The 20,613-nt window shown below is 52.2% G+C and overlaps 1 protein-coding gene across 1 annotated transcript in view; it reads right to left on the minus strand.

Moving 5' to 3' along the window:
- Positions 1 to 1,612: 1,612 nt before the first annotated feature.
- FAM167A (family with sequence similarity 167 member A) overlaps positions 1,613 to 20,613 on the minus strand; it is a 28,195-nt gene continuing 9,194 nt past the window's right edge. Inside the window, exons 2-4 of the mRNA XM_090028428.1 lie at positions 18,603 to 18,790; positions 17,145 to 17,703; positions 1,613 to 7,425 (exon numbers count right to left, since the gene is read on the minus strand). Of these exons, the coding sequence (XP_089884554.1) occupies positions 7,162 to 7,425; positions 17,145 to 17,516 (636 nt within the window). The 5' untranslated portion in view covers positions 17,517 to 17,703; positions 18,603 to 18,790 and the 3' untranslated portion in view covers positions 1,613 to 7,161. The remainder of the gene's footprint in view (positions 7,426 to 17,144; positions 17,704 to 18,602; positions 18,791 to 20,613) is intronic.

Consider the following 20,613-nt stretch of genomic DNA (forward strand, 5'->3'; position numbering starts at 1 on the left):
AATGCTATGACAGGGATGTCAACACAACTTAGTGCCACAAAACTGTGACAGCCCTGTCATCTGGAGAGAGAGGCCGGAGATGCATGAGTTCTTCGTCTGCCCATGCCACCGCAGAGCCACTGAACTGCCTTGCAAGGGGATTATGGCAAGCAGTTCACTGCTGGTTGTAAATCTCTGCTAAGTGTCATTAATAGCAGATACTTGTGGGTATTTAGCAGCCTTTCTCCTGGAGCACTTCTCTGCAGTGTTTTCCAGGTCAGAGGCTCAGACAGGAGTCTCAGTCACTTGGCAGACAAGGGCTCATGGTTCAGGGAAGGGTCTGAGTTACTGATGGAGGAGGGCATGGATGACAACCCCACATCTCAGGAGCCATGAGGTTTGCAATACAGGCCTCCTTTCCCCGCAAGAATAGGCTGAAGAAAAAGACCCAATGGGGTAGCATGGCTCTAGCAAAGTCCTTGGAAATGCTCCCCTTGGCATCAGATCAGGACTTCACCCCGGACCTAAAGTGGCCTGCAGTTTGAGAAGCTGAACCCACATCCCAGTTTTGCAGCCCGGAGCTTGTTCTTGCAGCTTTCAGTACAGCCATGACAGCTCACAAGAGCTCAGTGGTCACGTTTTGCAAGGGCTTATGCTGCACTGTCAGCCTTGGCAGACTCAGAACGCAGGAATCCCTGGTCTCAGTTTCCAAACGATGGGTGGTCCCAGGATTTGGGGCCCCAGATTTCCATCTAGCACAAAACCCCACTGGAATGAAAGGGCGGTGACTGATTTTCAGCCTAGATGAGACGTGCTCCACCTTCTTAGACAAAAGGCGCTCCCTTGTTAGACTCCTTGGAAAAGCCCAGCTCTTAGCTGTCAGCCATTTCTCGGCTACCGACAAATAATAGAGCACTTCTTTCATTGCAAAGACCTCAGCAAGCTCACAGCAGGTGAGCCGGTTTTGCACATTGAAGATCCCTGTTTGAAATCTCTGGGTTTATTTTGTGAATTGGGTGCAAGCTGTTTGCACACTAATACTAATACTGCGTACCCACCACCCTTCAGCACCCTTAAAAGGATCTCACCCCGGGTGCTGCAACATCCTGTTGAGAATCAGTGGTCTAGACCTTCAAGCCGCTATCTGGGCCTTTGCACAGGATTTGGGCAGGCAGGCAGAGCGTATCTGCGCTTTGGGTTCGGCTCCAAATCGCAATCAGCTCTCCTAGAAATGGAGTGGCAGCAATACAGCTCTGATAATATTGCAGGGCCCTCTTTTCTGCATGCTGCACCTTTACGGCCTGCATTAGGCAGCTGCCATTTTGCACCCAGCTGCAAAGTAGCATGTTACAGAGAGGAGAGATGCAAACTGTGCTCTCCCCAGGAGATTTTACTCTAGTTCTTTCTCTGTGTGTCCCCCTTATCTCATATGACATCTACTTAGTGTATGGCCCCTCTCTGTGAGCTGCAAACACAAGAGCAACGGGGAGGCTCACACGAAGAGCCTGTTGTTCCTCAGCATGACGCGCGGCACACCTTTGTAGGAGGCTAATTGTCGACTGAGTGAGGGAGTGGCAACTTGCCATCTCCATTGTTCAGCCTTTTCTGGTCACACGAGACTGTAATTTTTGTAATGACATCTTTATTGACTCTCACTTGGTTCAGTGGTAAGATAGAAACAAGAAGTGAAACCACAAAAATACAAATCACTCATTGGTCATGTAATAGCACTTGGTATTGCCAAAATGGTAGGGCACGAGACACTTCCTTCTGGGGACAATCAAACCCTTTGCAGAGGCTGGACTGGGTCTGCAGGTCACAACGACGGGGACTGGCTAACCCAGGAGGTCTCTGTAGTGCGACGGAGAGAGTGAGACATGCAACCGTGCCAAGAGCTGTAGTCCAGCTCCCTTGAGTAATGCCTTCTGGTCCTCTCTAGGGTGCACAGAGGACCAGGACCCTTATCCCTAATACAATCTTCCACTTTATGTTCCTAGAGACTCATTCCAGAGACCCAACCTGCTTCTACAGCAGGCTTACTTTTGTCTTCATTGTGGGCTCAGCACCAAGGGGGCCCTTCTGTCGGTGCCGGTTAAACTGCTTCTGTCCCTGGGGACTTGCATGCAAGTGTGCAATGACCTTAATGCGTGTGGTTTTGCTTCCTGTAGGTTTGCTGCAGGTTTGAGAACCCTCAAATCTAAACTCAGCATTTTTTCCTGGCTTTGGCGCTAGGAGAGGCTATGTGAAACCAGACACTGCCTGGCTCAGCAAAGCCACGGATAGAGTCAGGGGGAAGTGTTCAGGCTCATTTTGGCTGAAAAATGTGGTTTTGGTTTGACTAGAACTATACATTTCAGGGTCAGGAGTCTTGCGTTGGTGCTGGGGGTTGAACCAGAAGGCACCCGAAGGCCCGATTGCTCTAGGAACTTGAGTAGAAAATTCACCCGCTGGCTTTGCTCAGAAGAAAGGGCATGAAAATCTACCAGAAGATGAAAGCATCCTGACTTATTCCTCAGCAGAACACGGCTGAGGCCCAAAGTTGGCAAAATGTATTTGGAAAATATAAAAGTGCTATCAAAGAACCCCCACCAAATACGTTTCCTTTTAGGTCAAGTCACATTTTTGACCCCCCCAAATAAATAGTATTGAGGGTTTTTATAGTTTGGCTAAAAAAAAAAAAAATTGTAAAAGTTTTTTTATTGTTTGATTTGTTTGGAACGCAACCTGATTCGTAATTATTAGGATCTTATCCAGGCTGTCACCAAGATGAAGGATCACGAGTTTAATTTGAAAGCTGGTCTAGAACGTACCCTGTATTTTGTCTGTGGGACAGGACCTGCAGTTGAGGGAGCTAGATGAGTTTTCCGGGAATCGAACCAAATGCTGCTTGACAGGCGATGGTGCAACCGTGCCCCGGCGCTCCATGCCGCAAACACTTGGCAGCACTCGGCCTTGCAGCGTGACTCTCTCTCCCTGTCTACTACCTTGGACCCCTCCTTCTTTTAAAGGCACCAGTTGAGACTGGAGATATTTCCTTTGCGCCAGCTCCAAGCTGGGGTAAGCTGGCATAGCACCGTCTCGTTATCTCCAGTGCTTCTATGGGCCCCGGCACAGCGATGCCGAGCATCTCGCAACCTGTGGTCCCTTCTGCGAGGTAGGGAAGTGCAATCATCTTTATCACACAGATGTTGGAGCTGAGGCAAAGATGCTACCAAGGCCCAGCCTAAGGCCCCGCGGCGAGGATAGGAACTGACCCCCCGTTTCCTCTAGGCCCATCTTAGCTCTCCAAACTCTCCGTCGTTTCCCGCCCCCGCCCCCGGTTGAGGATCTGACTTTTTGTCAGCTAAATCCACCCCCCCAACTTTAATTTTTTTTTCTTAAAGTGTCTGACCCCACTTTTGATTCTGCTGGTGAGTAACAGAAACAAACAGATAAGAACAACAGCGATGCACTTTTGGGGTCATTTTCTCCACGTCTTCACCCAACCTGCACAAGACAATATTTCAACCCAAAGTTGGACCCTGTTTTGTCCCCTGTCCTCAAGGCCATCCGGTGGAGAGGCTGCTGGTGAGGCCTTTTGGCTGTCATGGCAGTGAGCACGGTCACAACACCCCCCCCCCCCAAAACCCTAGACAGATTAGACTAGAAACTGCGTGGATCACCCTTGTGCATCTCCGAAGTAGCGAGGGGTGGCCCACACGACGTCTAGCACCCCACTGCCGCTGCCCGCTAACGGAGAGGTGTCTCTTGCTCAAGTCCTGGAGTTCGATGCTTTGGTGTGAAAGCAAGTGCGGTCCTTGCTGCTGAAGTGCTGGGAGGCCGTTATCTTTGCAGTGAGGGGTTTTGCTTGTTTGTCCGATAGGAATTGGCTGGGAAGCCCCTCAGAGTCCATCGCTGTCTCTCCCGGGGAAGGAGCAGCTTTTGAGGCTCGCGCCGTGTATGTCATGTAATGGGAGGCCAGGTGCAGTCGTCAGCACCGCCACCCTTCCCTAATGGAAAAAGCAGTGCCTTTTGCCTAACTGCTAGAAATCCCAAACCCGTCGCCTAGCAAATAAACACAGCAATATCTTTCTCAACCTCCGGCAATTGAAATCGTGAACCACAGCTATGATGACTTCACCCTTATTGTGCTGACTTTAACTTTTTACAGCGACCGAGAGGGTCATTAACAGTACAGAAGCAAGACTCAGCTTACTCTCATCTTAAAAATGCAGTTCTTTGGGATAAACTCGGTCTGTACTCACTTAGCCATTCACTATGGGATGGCTGCAAATTAGCCCACTTGTCTTCCTGGAAGCTGTTTATTTTTTTTTCCAATGAAAAAAAGGCATTGAAATGATATTACTTAATGAAAAGAAGGCATTTAAATCAAATGAAAAAATTCTTTCTCATTGGCATCTTCTGGTGTTTGCTAAAACTCTTGGTTTTCAGTAAAAAAAAAAACCTGTTTTGCTCCCTGCCCTGAAAAATCTCTCTAAAACCCAAGAATTGGAGGCAGACTGGGTTTTTTCACCAAAAAAAAAAAAAAAAAAATCCTAACTAAAAATAGTTTAGGGGATTTTTTTTTTCTTTTTAAAAGAACTTTTAAAAAAAATCCGGGAACAAAAAAGTATTTGGTATTTTTGACTCCTGGAAAACAAACATTCGTTTTTGACTATAGGATTCGGACTCAGCTTTTCGTCCCACCGACGTCCATGGGACCACTTGCATGGCTAAGTGCGAGGGTTATATGATCTGCTCCAAGTCTGAAGTCACATTGGACGAGGCTACTGGAGGGGCTGCCGGCCCGGGAGCCTGTCTTATGAGAGGAGGTCAAAGCAGCTTGGCTTCTTTCAGCCTAGCAAAACGAAGGCCAAGAGGACATTATTATCCCCTCGAATATAGGAGGGGATAAACACCAAGGGGGAAGATCTCTAAGCTCAAGGACAGCATTGGCACAAGTGAACATGGGTACGAGCTGGCCATCAGTGAATTTAGGCTGACCATTACACAAAGGGTTTCTAAGCACCAGAGGAAGGAGGTCAGGGGGCCGTGCAACCAAAACCTCGAGCCATGGAGCGGACGCAGCACCATCGCCGACAACGGCTGGGGTTTGGACTTGATGTCCTAGGCCAGTGGTTCGCAACCTTTTTGGACTCGAGGCACCCCTCCCTGCACCGGTGGCACCCCTCCCTAATGCTGGGAATCGAGTGGCACCCAATTTCAAAACCAAATGTACATGTTACAGGGCTGACCTCCTTCCACAGGGGCTGGGCAGTAGGGGTCAGGGATTGTCCAGGCAGGGACAAGCCTGAGTCGGGCTTATTCGCTTAGATTATCTGCTTATCATCTCACACCCTGCAGCACCCTCCAAAGGATCTGGCAGCACCCTAGGGTGCCCCGGCATCCTGGCTGAGAATCACTATCCTAGGAGCTCCCTTGCAGTCCTGTATGCTCTGCTCTCCTGTTCCTGTACATGCTAACGGCCCAGTATCCAACAGCACCGCGTCATCGCCGCAGGCCACCGTAGCATCACGCCTGCGGATCTATCGTTCCTTCTTGCACCATTTCTTCCCATTGCCACTGTTTCCTGTTACATGCTAGTAACACCTCGGCGCTATTAAAGCCCTAATCATCCAGCCCAGCCACGACCTTGTCTTTGCTTTTCTCAGTCCTGGTGGACTCTGATTGTCTTATGTACAATACAGAATTTGCAATCAAAGGCATGGATGTGCTGGTGCCTCTGCCCTCTGCTACCTACCAGAAGACCTCTCTCCTAGCTGACGTGCAACAGATTGACAGGAGAAGCCCATCTGGTAAGCAGCTGAGGACAATGCTGGTTTGGTGTAATGCTTAGGGACCGATGGGTGGTACCTTTCTGTCTAGGGAGAGGCAGGGTGCTGACGCACAGGGCCATATTCGATGAGGACTAAGATGGGACAGAGATGGGGCTAGCCAACCATCTTGACACACACAACAGGCACTGCATGGCAGTAAGCGGTCTCCCCCTGTGAGCACCCGTTCACGACACATCAGAAACAGCTTTGCGCTGGCTCTCCATAGCCGCGCATCTCACTTTGCTTTCCCAGTCTTTCCTAGTTACTCTAATCACTCTGGTAATCCCTGCCTCATCCTTGGCTCCTTCTCGGGATAATTTTTTTCATAGATTTCATAGATTTCATAGACATTAGGGCTGGAAGGGACCTCGGGAGATCATGGAGTCCAGCCCCCTGCCCAAAGGGCAGGAAGTCAGCTGGGGTCATAGGATCCCAGCAAGATAAGCATCCCATTTACTCTTAAAATCACACTGATTAATCTTAATCCCACACTGATGCTCCACTGTCTTCTGCTGACAGTAGCTGAGGCTGTGGAGCTCTTCCCCCATCCAGCAGAATTGCACCGGGTTGGATATTCGGACCATCGCAGGAGTGAAATATGGGGGTCTAGGGATAATTGCCTCTTACAACTGCACATCAGGAACATCTTACTGCCCTGATCGTAGTGCACAGGCCATTGCTGCCCACTCCAAATGGCTGTGTCAGCCTGGAGCATGCCATACGAGAAGGGAAGATGGACTGGGCTTTGCTGCAGCGCATGGAGCCACGTATGCACATAGTCTAAGCAGGCCCGGCCTCTCTGGCTTTCATCTGGGGGGGTCACACATGACAGAAATCCATTATTCCTCAGGCCATTGGGAGCCCTCTCCCACTGGAAATCAGCTTCCTAAGTAGGAGAGCAATACCAGCCCCTTGACAGAGCAGCTGCATTTATTTTTTAAAGGTCGAGCTGGGCGGACAAAAAGGATCAGAAAAGGCATTTGGGCTCTGGCCTGGCTGCACTCCTCACCTCCGCTGTGACTGATGAGTAGCTGAGATGCTGAGCCATCTCATGGTGCCCTGCAGACCACTCTGGGGATGCTCACATGGCACCGAGGCCTCGTGGGATTTTGCTTCCTACAGGGCATGCTTACTGCATGTGCTTGACTCAGATGCCCTTCCCGGTTCCAGCGTCTCTAATTCCCCAGCTTCTCCGTGCCCTCTCAAGGCTGGGGCTTAGTTGCATCGCTTTGCCCCAAGAGCAGATGGGGGGGTTCCCCTCCATTTTTTTCCCTCCCCACTGCTCCCTCTTGATGCTTTGCACCTGGCCGACGGGTGGAGAGACTCCTGTCCCCCGTCCCTCCGGCCGGTGCTCCTGCCCCCGACCCTAACACAGCGAGAACCTGCGGGAATTGATGTTCATCTTGGTGACCCCGATGAGCTTCAGGGGCGTGGAGAGGCTGAAGGAGGAGACGAGCGGGAAGTCGCAGAAGAGGTCGGAGAGCTCGTCCCTCTCCTCCAGCTCGTAGGTGGCATCGTTGAGCATGCGCTGGTGCAGGTGGCAGGTCTGCTCGATCTTCAGCTTGTTGATGTCGCTCCGCAGGCGCATGAGCTGCCTCGCCAGCTGCTGGTCCTGGAGACGCATTTCTGTCTGAAACACAGAGGTGGTGGGGGGGGGGGATCAGCGCGTGCACGCACACAACACACTTCCACCGACATCAGCCACCGCCGGTGCCTGGCGAAGACGCGCGGCCAGGTCTTATCACAGAAGCAAAGAAAATTAAGGTTTGGATGGGATCTCGGGAGCTCACGTCTCGTCCACCCCCCTGCTCCAAGCAGGACCAGCCCCAACTCCATCATCCCAGCCAAGGCTTTGTCTACGTGGGTCTTCAAAACCTCCAAGGACGGAGACTGCACCACCTCTCTGGGTCACCTGTTGCAGCGCTTTACTGCCCTCCTAGTAGAAAGCCCTCTAATATCTAACCTCAACTTCTCTTTCTGCAGCTTGAGCCCATTGCTCCTTGTTCTGTCATCTGCCCCCACAGAGAGCAGTCCAGCTCCCTCCTCTGTGGATCCTCCCTTCAGGGAGCTGAAGGCTGCCATTAAATCCCCTCTCAGTCTTCTCCACATTAATAAGCCCACTTCCCTCCACCTCTCCTCAGAAGTCACGTGCTTCAGCACCCTCACCATTTTTATTGCCCTCCACTGGAGTCTCTCCAACATCCCTTCTGTGGCAGAGGGTCCCAAACTGGACACAGGACTCCAGATGTGGCCTCCCCGGTGCCTAATCGAGGGGGAGAATCACTGCCCTTGATCTGCTGGCAAAGCTCCTACTAACACAGCCCAGGATGCCCCAGTCTTCTGGGGCAGCTGCCTGCCGTAGGTACTGTTACAGTGCCTTGCAGCTAGGTAAAAAAGAGCCAGAAACAGTCTCGGGTCAGTTGGTATCTCTGGGATGACTTTATCATATTTTCTCACCTAGAACACACACTTTTCCCAAAAACCAGCTGTCGCATGCATTATCTGCAAGAAATATGGTAAGAGCTGTTTCAGCCAGCTACTGGGTGAAAGTGATGGGGACTCAGGAGGAGCAAAATACTGCGCAGGCTGCTGCTACTTCGATGCTTACTACAGGGGAAAATCTTTTTTTCTTCATTCAGCCTTTGGAAAAACAAGGTGTGCCTTTTATTCAGGGGCAGGTTGTAGGTGAGAAAAGCTGGTAATTATAGCTACGGGTACATGGGCTGTCAACTGGATTCACTTACACTGGTGAATAGCTACTCCTGACTTTCTCGGGGGCACCTTTACTCCATAGTGGCGTGACTACCCCCAGCCTAGGGTCTGCTCCGCGTTTGCGCAGGCTTAAAGGCACGCTGGGATTGCTCCTTAAATTCCCACAGCTTCCAGCTGTGGTTTCACGGGGCCCAGTTTAATTCATTTTTAAGCGAGCAGCAATTACAAAAGGCAGCAATCAGAGGCAGAAAAGATCCTCTAAGAGATCCCGAAGGAATTTTTCCCGACGGCAGGGGTCAGCTCCCCCACTGCTCTCAATCAGCGTTGCTCCCAGAAGTGACATCAGTTTGCACCAGCTTCGATTTGGCCCGCCACTTTCTCCAGTGACTTGTCCCGCCCGGTTTGAAGTGGCTTCAGTGATGGAGCTGACACAGATTCCCACGGGAAAGACTTTCCAGCACGGCTCCCTGGGCCGTAGTTTTTTTCGCCCCCCCGATGCCTGATCCTGATTCAGAAAAAAATGAGAAGGAGGTGATTTTGGCCTCTGCATATCATTAAGCGGTGAACCCCTTGCCGCAGGGCATCAGGGGAAATGGGCAAACATTTTCAAAAAGGAGTCAGTCCAGGGACTGCAAACGCCAACCTACAATTTCCTTCTACAAGGGGCCGAGGCCATTCTGCAAGGCTTACAGGCCAGGCTGAAACCTCATATAGAAGGTTATAGATATATATAGATATATAGATATATATATATATGTATAGGCAGAAGAGGAGGGCAGAAGGGGGCAGAAGATGCCTATGATGAGGCATCTTCTGCCCCCTTCTGCCCTCCTCTTCTGCCCCCCTTCTGGTGCTGGCCATTATCAGAGACAGGACACTGGGCTAGACAGACCCAAGACCTGAGGCTATCTGGCCATTTTTGTCCTCTTGGGTTATGGTTTCTCTTACTTCTCCTCCTGACCAAGTGATTTCCATTTTCTACCTCTGCCTCTGATAAATGTGCTCTGAGAAATCACAGGTTGGCTTGCATGAGCATTGGAGCAGGCCACTGGCCTTGTGATCGGGCATTCAGGCACATGCTAATGCCAAACTGGTTTTTACTGGGGCAGGGGGCTGGACTTTGGGGCAGGGGGCTGGACTCGATGATCTTCCGAGGTCCCTTCCAGCCCTAATGTCTATGAATCTCTTTTTGTATAAGACAGCTCCCCAAACTGCATGGGTTGTGATGCTTTCCTCGGCCCCCTCCTGCCTGACCCTGCATCGGTTACCGAGAGGCCCAGAACGGGCACAGCACATCCAACCACGTACTTCTTGAAGTCTAGATATATGACACCCACATCCTCTCCCTTGTGCAGTCCTAGCCCACAAGAGATCTCTACTCCGGATGCGTCTCAAAGGGGCTTGCTGAACCAAGAGCGCAAATTAGAGCAGCCATAACCCAAAATGACCGGCTACTCTGATTTTCCAGGACCGTCCTGAGCTTTGGGGCTGCATCCCCAGAGAGCTCCTGAAACAGGACTTGGATCCTGAATTTGAAGTAATTTATCTTGGATTAGCCCACTTTTACTGCCACAAGTTTGTCAGAGCTCCAGGTAGCATCCTGCTGCATCTCCTGAGAAAGCTGCCTCGTACCTTCTGACCCCGGCTGGGTTATTCTTGCAATGGGAAGCAGTATAGCTGTGCTAATACAGCCCTGCACCTGCGCTAATTAATTCTCCCAGCAGCAGGAGTTAGTCAGGCTGCTGTGCGGCACCAGGACACCAGACATGAATGAGGTCTGGAAGGGGTATAACCTCCTTTGCTTTTAAAGGTCTATAAAGCATTAGAATCACAGACAATGTGGGTGGGAAGAGACCTCAGGAGGTCACATCTAGTCTAACCCCTGCTCCAAGCAGGACCGTCCCCAACTACATCCTCCCAGCCAAGGCTTGGTCAACCTGGGCCTTAGAAACCTCCAAAGAGGGAGGCTCCATCACCCCTCTGGGTAACCCGTTCCAGTGCTTTACTACCCTCCTAGTGAGAAAGTTTTGCTAATATCCAACCTAAACATCCCTTGCTGCAGCTTGAGCCCATTGCTCCTTGCTCTGTCATCTGCCCCCACTGAGAACAGCCCAGCTCCATCCTCTTTGCGGCCCCGCCGCAGGGAGTTGAAGGCTGCTAACAAATCCCCCCATCATCTTCATTTATTCAGACTAAATCAGCCCAGTTTCCTCAGTCTTTCCCAGCCCCGAACCATTTTCATTGCCCTCCATTAGACTCTCTCCAATGTGTCCACATCCTTTCTGTAGTGGGGGGCCCAAAACTAGACACAGGACTCCAGATGTGGCCTCCCCAGTGCTGAATAGAGGGGGATAATCACTTCTTTTGATCTGCCGGCGGCACTCCTACCAATGCAGCCCAGGATGCCATTAGCCTTCTAGGCAACAAGGGCGCACTGGTGGCTCATATTCAGCTTCTTGTCCACTGTCACCCCCAGGTCCTTCAGACCTTTTTTGCAGAGGACTAAGGATTCTGTTCTGGATTTTGTTCCCTGAAAACTGCACCTGAACGAGGACGCAAACTAGGTCCTGAGAAGAAGTGCAAGCTGCTTCCTCTCTGTCTCTGCACCACCTAAAGCTGCAGGGGAAAGACCTTGCATTTTGCACAGGGTTGGTCTCTGTGCAAGCCTGCGAGGGGGCCGAAGTGGGGCAAACGTCTAGGAATGGCGGCCCGGTTGTCTTCCAGCCATCCCGTGTGACCTGGGACACCCCCCTGAACTCCTCTGTGCCTCTCTTCTCTCACTTGCCAGGTTCCCTGGGGCATTGCAAAGCGTCAGGCTCGGGGGCCAAGGACTGACGTCAGCACCGTTAGTGCTAATCGGGGTGGAGACCTTTTGCATTCGTGTGAGTGGTGACAGATGAAGTAAAGGAGCCTGCCCAGCCCTGCCTGCAGGTCCTGAGAAGGCCGTGAGAACCGTAGATTGTATTCCAGGCACCTGGAAAGGACTTATCCACCGGAGCCCGGACCTCCCCACCCTCCCTGTGGATACTCTCCGCCGTCCTTGCCACCTCTTAAAACAGCTGTCCTCAATTTTCCCTTCTCTAGCATTAAAAAAACCCAACCCATTCTTCCCATCTTTCCTCATACGTTACTGACCCCTTCTGTTGCTCTCCTCTGGACGTTCACTGGTCGGTCTACAACCCTCGTGCAGTGCAGTGCCCAAAACTGAACACAAGAGTCCTTCCTTTCTGTGCTGATCATGGATGAAAACTGCTTTGAGCGTGCCAAGGCTCAGCCAGAACAAGAGAGAAGACACATCACAAGCCGGACAGGCAGTGACTCAGGCAGGCCAACATTTCCCAGGGAGATAAAGTTCTCCTCCAGCTTTGTTTGCTTCTGGTGGGGTGAGCTGAATGGACCGGAGGGGAGGCGCTTCTCTTTCAGCTGATCTCTTTTAAGCAGAGCTGCCATTCTTCTTCAGAGAAAGGAAGACGGCTTTGTGACGGCTGACAAAAGGATTATGCACACAATGGGGAGACAGACACTGACGTTACAGTCCCTTCTCCATGACTTGGGAGCTTTGGGAGCTCCTTGTAGAGACTAAGCATGTTATGAGGCATGCCAGCTGTGGCACAGCAATGCCGAATGGCACTGGTCACTTGTCACGGCCAGCAGCCAGGACACGACACTTCAGAAGAAGGTTGAAAGATTTTGCCTGAGTCCACCTGGAAAACTGGTGGAGAATCCAGGGATCCAAAATCTGCCGTAGATTAACACGGTTCGTGCATGGGCATAGGATCAATTTACCGTGGTGTAAAAAGGGAAGGGGATTTCACACATAGTAACCGCTCACGTGCATACTCCTACCCCAGCGTAAATGCAAGAGCACCTGTGGGAGCTTCCCCCTCGTTCACTCAGGACTTCACCCAGATCCTTCCCCATTTCTTAAGCATCTAAGTCGAGGTACCTGCATATGTGAAATCCTATTTGAGTCCCTAAAAAAGAGCTCACACAATGTGCGCGTGGGTCCTCCTGCTCCTCCACAGTGCATATTTGTGGCCCAGTCTCAAGGCTACGAGGATGGTGTGGTATCAAGGTAGGGATGTTGGTGCTTTTCCCGAGACCCAAGCACAATGAAATGGCACCAAAACCCACTGGTCCTGAGTGAGTGAGATTTAGTTAACCCCCACTCAGGGTAAGCACATATACACTGCGTGCACCTACATGAGCACTTAATGTGCCCGAGTAAACTCCGGTGTAGTTTGGGCTGGAATTTATTGCTCCTGGGCCCAGTGCTTGCACATGCACCTGGGACTGCAGTATATTGAGCCAGGGTGGTGATGCCCCAGCTGGCAGGGCACTGGGGGGTCAGCCTGACAGCCCAGGGCTGGTTGGGGCACCGGTGCAGGGTTAGCCGGTGCAGGGTTAGCCGGCGGGCAGCCCCCGGCATTGTAGCACCCTTGTGCCCCGGCCAGCCCTGGTCACCGTCTACACATGCGTTGCGGAGGAGTAGATAACTCCGCTATAAGATAGTACTTGTGTTGGCCCGTACTAGTCTACAGTGGAGTTAATTAGTTTACTCCAGCCCAATTACACTACACGTGTCATGCTTTGCTGCAGAGCTAATTAGGCAACTGCTGCGAAGTGCACATGTAGATGCCCCCGCAGACACTCACCATGGAGCACTGATGCCCAGTCAAGCCCCCACCTCCTTCTACCCCCCAATAGTTTGTTAGTATGTCCGCACCCTTAGAAACACATCGTTCCCAATAGGCACAAGGCCAGCTGAGTGCTTCAAATTATCGATGAGCTCCTTTAGGAAAGAACCCCGTTAGACAGGCAGAGTTTTACCAAACTTCCCGGGAGGAGATGAAAGGACCATTATCAAAATGTCAGCGGAAACAGCAGTGATGCCACTTCTGGAGGGGACAACGCAACACAGCCTATGTGGCCCAGCCGAATTGCACCTGCTGAGCTGTGCGACATGTGAACCTCTACCACCGTTACACAGGGGGAGTCTAAAGACTAGCTCCGTCAAAGGGCCTAAAGTGAGATGGATTTGGACACGCCAGTCCAACCCTCTCTCAGCTGCCTCTGGCCATCCCTGGGTGCCTCAGTGTCTGGTATTAAGGTTGCACAGGAGTCTACCTGCTTCTTGGCATGCACAGGAAAGCCTTAATTTTGACGGGGCAGAGCAGCTTCAGGCTGTGATGCCATGTGCCGCCTCCACACAGTGCAGTCAAATCTCTAAGTGTCTGTTAGCATTGTGGGTGGCAGCACCCATACTGAGCTCTAAAAAAGCCGATCTGGGTAGCAAAAGAAGTGTCGATGTAGCAGCAAGGAGATCCTAGGTGCATGGTAAATTCCCCCACGTCTGCCATGCTTAGTTGGTCATTTAAAGCCGGTGCAGGTGATTGCAACCAGCATGTGACCCTTTTAAAAGTGCAGTATAATAGTAGCACTGCTAGATGTGCAAACCCCTACCTACACGTGGTTCGCAAGGCAAACCCAGAGATTTCAGATGGGAAGCCAGAGGGTCACGAGCGTCGTGCGCTGCTGTGGGATTTCTGAGTTCTTCACAACATAAGGATCGCTGTTTTATTTTCTTTTTAGTCAAGAGATGAGTGGAAGCTAAGAAACAAGTGGCAGGCAGCATGGTGCTTACGGCCATTTGGTTCAGGGCTATCGGCTCGACACGCCGGCTGGGCAGGGCAGAGGAGTCTGCATTGCTGCTCTCCGCATTGGCCCAGCGCTGCAATAGACCCCGGGTCTGCCGCTCGCATCTCTATCACTGCATTCACTCCGGGAAATAAAGGGCTCTTTGGTCTTCCTCCCCAGCCATCCTGGAGTGATACAGGATGAGATACATGTCAATTTTGTTCTTTTCCATTCAGGTAAGTGCTCTTTTCAGCTAATTTCAGCACTAGCGGCTGGGATAATAATAGGCCCTCTGTAAACTTGTTGAGAGTAATGCAGCCCTTGATGTGGAGGATAAAGTGATGTGGAGCGGAGATAGGCAGAATCACTAAGGTGTATGTGCCCTCATTGGCTGCTCTACTAGGAGCTGATCCAGTTTTCACTGAAGTCTCATTAACTTCACCAGGACTCAGATCAAGCCCTTATAAGTACAGGCATTCAGATCCTGTATATATGCAGATAATTGTTTCCTTGACTAGCTGACCGAGCATAGCATTTTTTTTTTAATTTGCCTCCAGGACAAAAGTCCCAGACTCCAGAGTCTCTGAAGAGACAGTATTTTCTCCAGCCGGGCTGAGCAGCGAGGCTGACACTCTTCGAATGACTTTGGGCCGGGTGCTGGTGACTGACAGTGAATTAATATCCTTCTTGGGCCAATGCCTCGTTATTTGTCTTCCTGTTGCTGGAAATTCCCACGATGAGCACCACTCTTGTTTTCACACCAAGACGCGCCGTGCAGGCGCACCCACAGATTGCACAGCTCGGCATGGGGCAGGCTGCTTGGGGCGTGAAGCGCCTTTCATGTCTAACACTCGTCGCCTGCTTCAGTTCTGGAAATGTTGTCACACCTTGGATATTTTTTTTTTGATGCTGATTTTTTAACAGTTCTGGCAAGCTCAGTCTATTGAAATCAGGGGAAGCATTATGGACCCAAACTCCATCAAACTTGCTAATTAAGTCACTAGGAGTAAAGGCTACAGGTCTATAGGAAATAACACAGTGACATTATGGTCTTTTCTTCGTGTCCTGTTGCTGTGAACACCGATTCCCCCTTGGATACTGAGGGTGGGAGGTCCAGCATCTGTCCCCAGCACAGACCTACATTATCCTCTCAGCTCTGACTGATGTAACAGGATTCAGCTATTGCTGTCTAGTATTTAACTCTCAAAGGTTAGAGGCATCCTCCATACTCTGATACCATTTCCAGGGCAAATACCCCTCGGTTGAATGCAGACGTCTCAAGTTTCCTCATGCAGAGCAGACGCCAAAACCAGGCCAGAAGGCCCATAGGAAGCTGGGTGGCTGATCCAGCCCCGGTGGATAGGGCACACCAGCCTCCACAGCACACAAGGGAGCAATGTGGCCTGTATGTCATCCGGCCACCTTCGACTTCCCAGCTCCGAAGGAGCAGAGCTGGGATATTCCTTTGGCATGAACCCAGCACCAAGCTCCGACTCCCATTTCTGGACCTTTACAAGAGGCCTCCCTTGGGACTCACCTTGCACTTTGCTCAGACAAGGAAGCCTAGCAAAGGCAAATTGTATCTCTGCTGTCTGACAGGTCACGTCTGGATGATGGGAAGAGCGCTGGTTATTCCCTGCCAAGCCCTGGATGCTCTGTGTCCAGGCTACCCCCTGCCTCCCGACTGGTGCACCCCAATGAGTGAGTTTGGGGGGACCAACCCAAGGTGCCTTAAAGGGAAACAGCTGAGGCCCACCCTCTTAAAAAGGAGTATGTGGTTAGCCTTCCCGATTAAGGGGGGCTTATAGCACTGCAACAGGTCACCCAGAGAAGAGGTGGATGCTTTGTTCTTGGGGGTTTTCAAAACCCGGCTAGACAAAGCCTTGGCTGGGATGGTCTAGTTGGGGCTGGCCCTGCTTTGAGCAGGGGGTTGGACTAGATGTGACCTCCTGAGGTCCCCTCCAAGCCTTGTTTTCTCTGATTCTGTGATCCGAGTGTTTTCTTGCCGGCGTAAGCCCATGCTCCCAAAGGTGCGGCAAATAGGTCTGAATCCAACGGTGGCAGAGGTGGAGGCTACAGAGGGAGAGCATTGAACCAGGTATCTCTAGAGCTACCTGTCCCCTATTCAATGCCTTTCCTGGCATCCGACATGCGAGGCTGCCCAGTGTCGGTGAACCGCCGGCACGGCCCGTGCTCCGGTAGTGCCAGGAACGCAGGTGTGACGCCTGCCGCCCCCCTCCTCACGTGCCACAGCCTGGAGACGAGGAGTGCAAGTGGACGGGGCGTCTAAGAGCAGCGCTGGGAGCGCGCTCAGCTCCGCTCAGGGGTCAATTTGGGTCGAGTCGGAGCCAGCGGGTCGGGCACGCCTCTCTGCGGTGCTCCTGGGCACAGCACAGAGGCAGGGCACATACTGTAACACCAAACCAGGGCATTTCCATTGCTCTTTGGTTTCCCATCATACTTCCCTACCCCACTGCGGTGCGGCGTCCTGGGATGGCAACCAGGAGAGACACAGAAACACTTACAAGCTCCGGCGGGCGACATCGGGGGGGCCGGACCCGACGATCTGCGAGGTCCCTTCCAGCCCCTTACGGTCTATCGAATAATCTGTGAATTTTCCTCACCAGCTGAAGGGTCTATTCCCCCCCATCCAAGTATTAGAAATGAAGGACTGCAACTTGTTTAAATCTCTCAAGACAACAGGGAAATGAAGCTAAAATCCAGCAGAGAAGCTGGGGGGCGCGATTCTCCCACCACCTCTGAGCCCAGCACAGACACTGAGGATTGAGTCGACTCCTTTCATTAAAGTCCAGCGTCCACCCTTCCCTGGCCCTGCGCTGCCCCCAGCTCCTGCCGGAGAAATCAAAAGAAAGGCTTGTTCAGGGCTGCGCCGCGCTAGCACTGCAGGCTGCATGCACTGCGTGGTTACTTATTTTCTTTTTTTTTTTCCCTTCCTTTTTCAGAAAAGGGCATGATTTAACTCGAGAGGAGACAACTTACCAGTTCCTTCCTGAGCCAGTTCAAAGCTTCATCAATGCTCCCAAAGCCGCTGAGCCTCCCGGAAGGGACAGTCACTTTCTCCCGGGAAGCACTCCCGTTGAGATGCACCTGGACCTTCCTTACAGGGGCGGCTTCCTCCGAGGGTTTTTTGGGCTCTCGCACGGCTTCCTCCGCAGAGGGCTTGGGGCTCTTCCAGGCTTGCTCTTCAAGCTTTGCTTTCCACTCCAGGTAGGAAGGGCGCCGGGTCTCCAGCCTCAGTTTCTCCGTCAGAGCCTTCAGACTTCTCAGGTGGTCGTCAGCCGGGGCAGCGCTCAAGGACACGGCATTGGCGCCGTCTCCCACCTCCTCTATTTGGATTTGTGGCAAAGACATCCTCTTTTGCAGCAAAAAGTCCCAGGGGGGCAAGGGCAAAGTTCAGGACGACAGCCAAGGCCGGGGAATCCTTATGGTAGGGACAGCTTCCATCCGTGGGCTCGATGCATCGGGGCCAGCTCGCCAGAGAGGATCAATCACGTCGGCATCTTCCCCGTTCAGGCGTCGCTTGGCCTGGGGGGAACATCTACAAAAGAAAAAGGATTTGTTTCAGCTGCCAGGAGCAAAAGCTGAGCGACAGCTCTTCCTCCAAGCTGGTGGAGCACAGTGCGTGCCAGGCTTGTTGGAAACCACCGTGCCGAGCCGTTCCCGGGGTTATGTTACTCCTTCAGCTTCCAGGGGGTGTTCCTGGGCAGGAACAGACAAGCTCTGACTTTCACAGCAGCCTCTTTCATGAAGATCTTGCAATCCTTAGGCTTCAGACTGGATGAAGGCTGCTAACGGGGCCTTGCTCTCCCATGACTGGCTGCTCGGTCCCCTGGGCCACAGCACGCACCAAAACTGAGCATCCTGCTTTGCTCTCCCTATCAACCTCTGCTTTAATTGTGGCCACAAGCAACATCAGAGTAGGTCGAGGGGGTTCCCAAGGGCCAGGGCATAACCAGGTGCCTTCTGGTGCCAATCAGGTGCTGCAGGGAAGCTGCTGATCTAGATGGCCCGTTGGTTTATTCCCCGCCAGACAATCCCTACACCCTTCCAGGTAGGGATGGGAAAACAGATGAAAGAAGAGCCAATGCAAATGTATTCTCAGAATTGAAGCCGGTGGAGTTTGGCTACCTCTTTTTTTTCCAGCTTAGCTTTTCAGAGCTAAGAGGTCCAGTTACATGCAATTAGATTTGCTCAGGCACCCAGACTGGTGCTCCCAAACCACCGCATTCAGAGGTGCAACCCCCTGATGTGCTTGGGGTTGGAGACTGGCCAGCTCGTGATACAGGATGGGGGTTCGGGCTGAAAGCTTTGGGGGGTTGGTTGTGCTACACCGAGATCAAACCTGCACTATTATACTATACATATACTATACATACTGCACTAGTATACTGCACATATACTTCTGCCTGACTTGCATGGTGCCTGGCTGGTACTCACCTTGCACTGCTCTCCTTTCCCGTGAAGATAGCAGAGTACTTTGCAGAGACCTCCCGGCTCGGACGAAGCTCAGCAGAGACGAATTCACGAAGCACAGCTCCTGCTCCTAGTGCCCCGGTGAACTCTGCTTTCTTTCTCCATGCCTCAGTGGCCCCATCCGTCAAATACACTGGAAAGCCCTGGGAGATCTGGGAATAAGCAGCCTAGGTAAGTGTTAAGCATAGCCACGACCCCGGCTTCACTGCTGGCTGATGCCAGGCACAAATATGTGACTTTCTCAAGGTCACGCGTTAGGTCTGTGGCGGAGCTAGGAATAGATCCAAGGCTCTTGTCTACGCGGATAACGCGAAACAAAAATACTTATTGCCTGCTTGGTAGCATGCCCGGAAAGGACTGCCAGGATGGATCCAACCGTCGAGCCGAGCACATTAAACTGTTGTAATCTGAGTTATTCAGCAGTTCCTCTGCCTGCTACTTACGCCCACGAAGACTCATGTAAGTCTGAAACCAAGACCATAATTACGCCTCTCAAGTCTTTTCGGAGAAGATTCAATTTAGAATAAACACACCAACAGAGAGCAAGGTCTGCCCCACCATCATAGCCGGGCATGTGAACCGAATGGGAAGCCGATGCTATACATACTGAGGGTGGGGAATTGTTCCAGTTACAGGCTTGCTCCTGCTCCCATTTGGAGCCATGGGAGTTTTCTTGGGAACAGAGGACAGCCTCGTTGTGCAGGGAGACCTGCGGAAACAGCAGAAATTTTGCATCGGTTGCAGCAGAGGGCTGGGCTCATCCCCTCTGGGGCTTCTCCGTACCGTGGCGGTGACGCGTCTGCGCACCCCCTGCCCACCTGTCTCACCCGCTGATGCATTTCCGAGCCAGAAGCTCGGTCCAGGCTCTTCCCCAGCACCTGCCCCTGAGATCTCCATCTCCAGCAAGCCTGAGAGCAAGCGCTGGGGACACGGCCGGCGCAATCCTGCCGGAGGAGGGTGGGCTCCGGGGTCCAGCAGCGGGCTCAAGACAGCAGGACTGGCTCAACCTCAGCCCCATCCCCCCGGAGACTCGCCACCCCTGCTCTCTGTCCCCCAGACCCTCCGAGGTCTGCAGGTGTCTAAACCCCCTTAGCATCACCTGAAGGCCCCTGTGCATGGTATGAGGACCATAATCTTTACTGGGCAGCAGCAGTGCCCAGAAGACCTATTCATGGCATAGTTGCTCTTTCACTGTGCTGGGACCTGTACCCACTCCTCAGTCTGCCGCGTGGGTTTACATGCTACTTGTTCCTCCAAACAGATATAGGCCTCCCTCGCATGGCGGCGGGTATCCCACTTATCTGTTTCTGCTCCATGCCCATCGGCCCTGGCAGCGAGGCAGGAGACAGAGGGAAGGGATTATTTTGTCGGCGCATGGCTGTACACCAGGAGCATCGCAGTGGCGACACAGCCTGTCTCCTACTGCCTGCGCGCGGCGGAGAGGGAGAGCCCCGAAACCACCACCACAAGATCGCAAGACAAGCAACTTTCCCTTTGCTCGGGTCCTGCTGTGAGGACTGTCTCTCTTTGCTGCCGTCTCGCTCTTTCTGCCGGAGATACGTGCTGCAAAATGAACGGGGTCGGTCCAGTAGCACCCTTGCCCCGAGGGACAAGAGGCCGTTTCCACTGAAACACTACTCCTCGTTAGCCTGCCTGAGACAGCGTGAATTGATTGGCTTTTATGGCAACGTGCATCCCCTCAGCTCCTTCCAAACCACAAAAGGGACTTTGGCTTCCCCAAAATAGCTCCTCCCCACGTCAGCGGTCCCTTGCGGAAATGGTTTGGAAAGCCATTAGCCTGCAAAAATGTGTGCGTGTCTGGGGGTACGTAACAAGCGGTGAGCAAGCCTGACTCTAACTCTCTGCTGCGAGCGTTACTGGGATGAACAGGATGCTGCTCGAGCCCAAGGCACTAGGCAACTTCTCCCTTGGGGCTCAGGGGAGGCTAAGAGATGTTTAACTCTTTTGCCATTAT

Source organism: Crocodylus siamensis, chromosome 1 (genome assembly GCF_052110815.1).
Source record: "Crocodylus siamensis isolate JL-2025a chromosome 1, ASM5211081v1, whole genome shotgun sequence".
In the NCBI taxonomy this organism is placed as follows: Eukaryota; Metazoa; Chordata; order Crocodylia; family Crocodylidae; genus Crocodylus; species Crocodylus siamensis.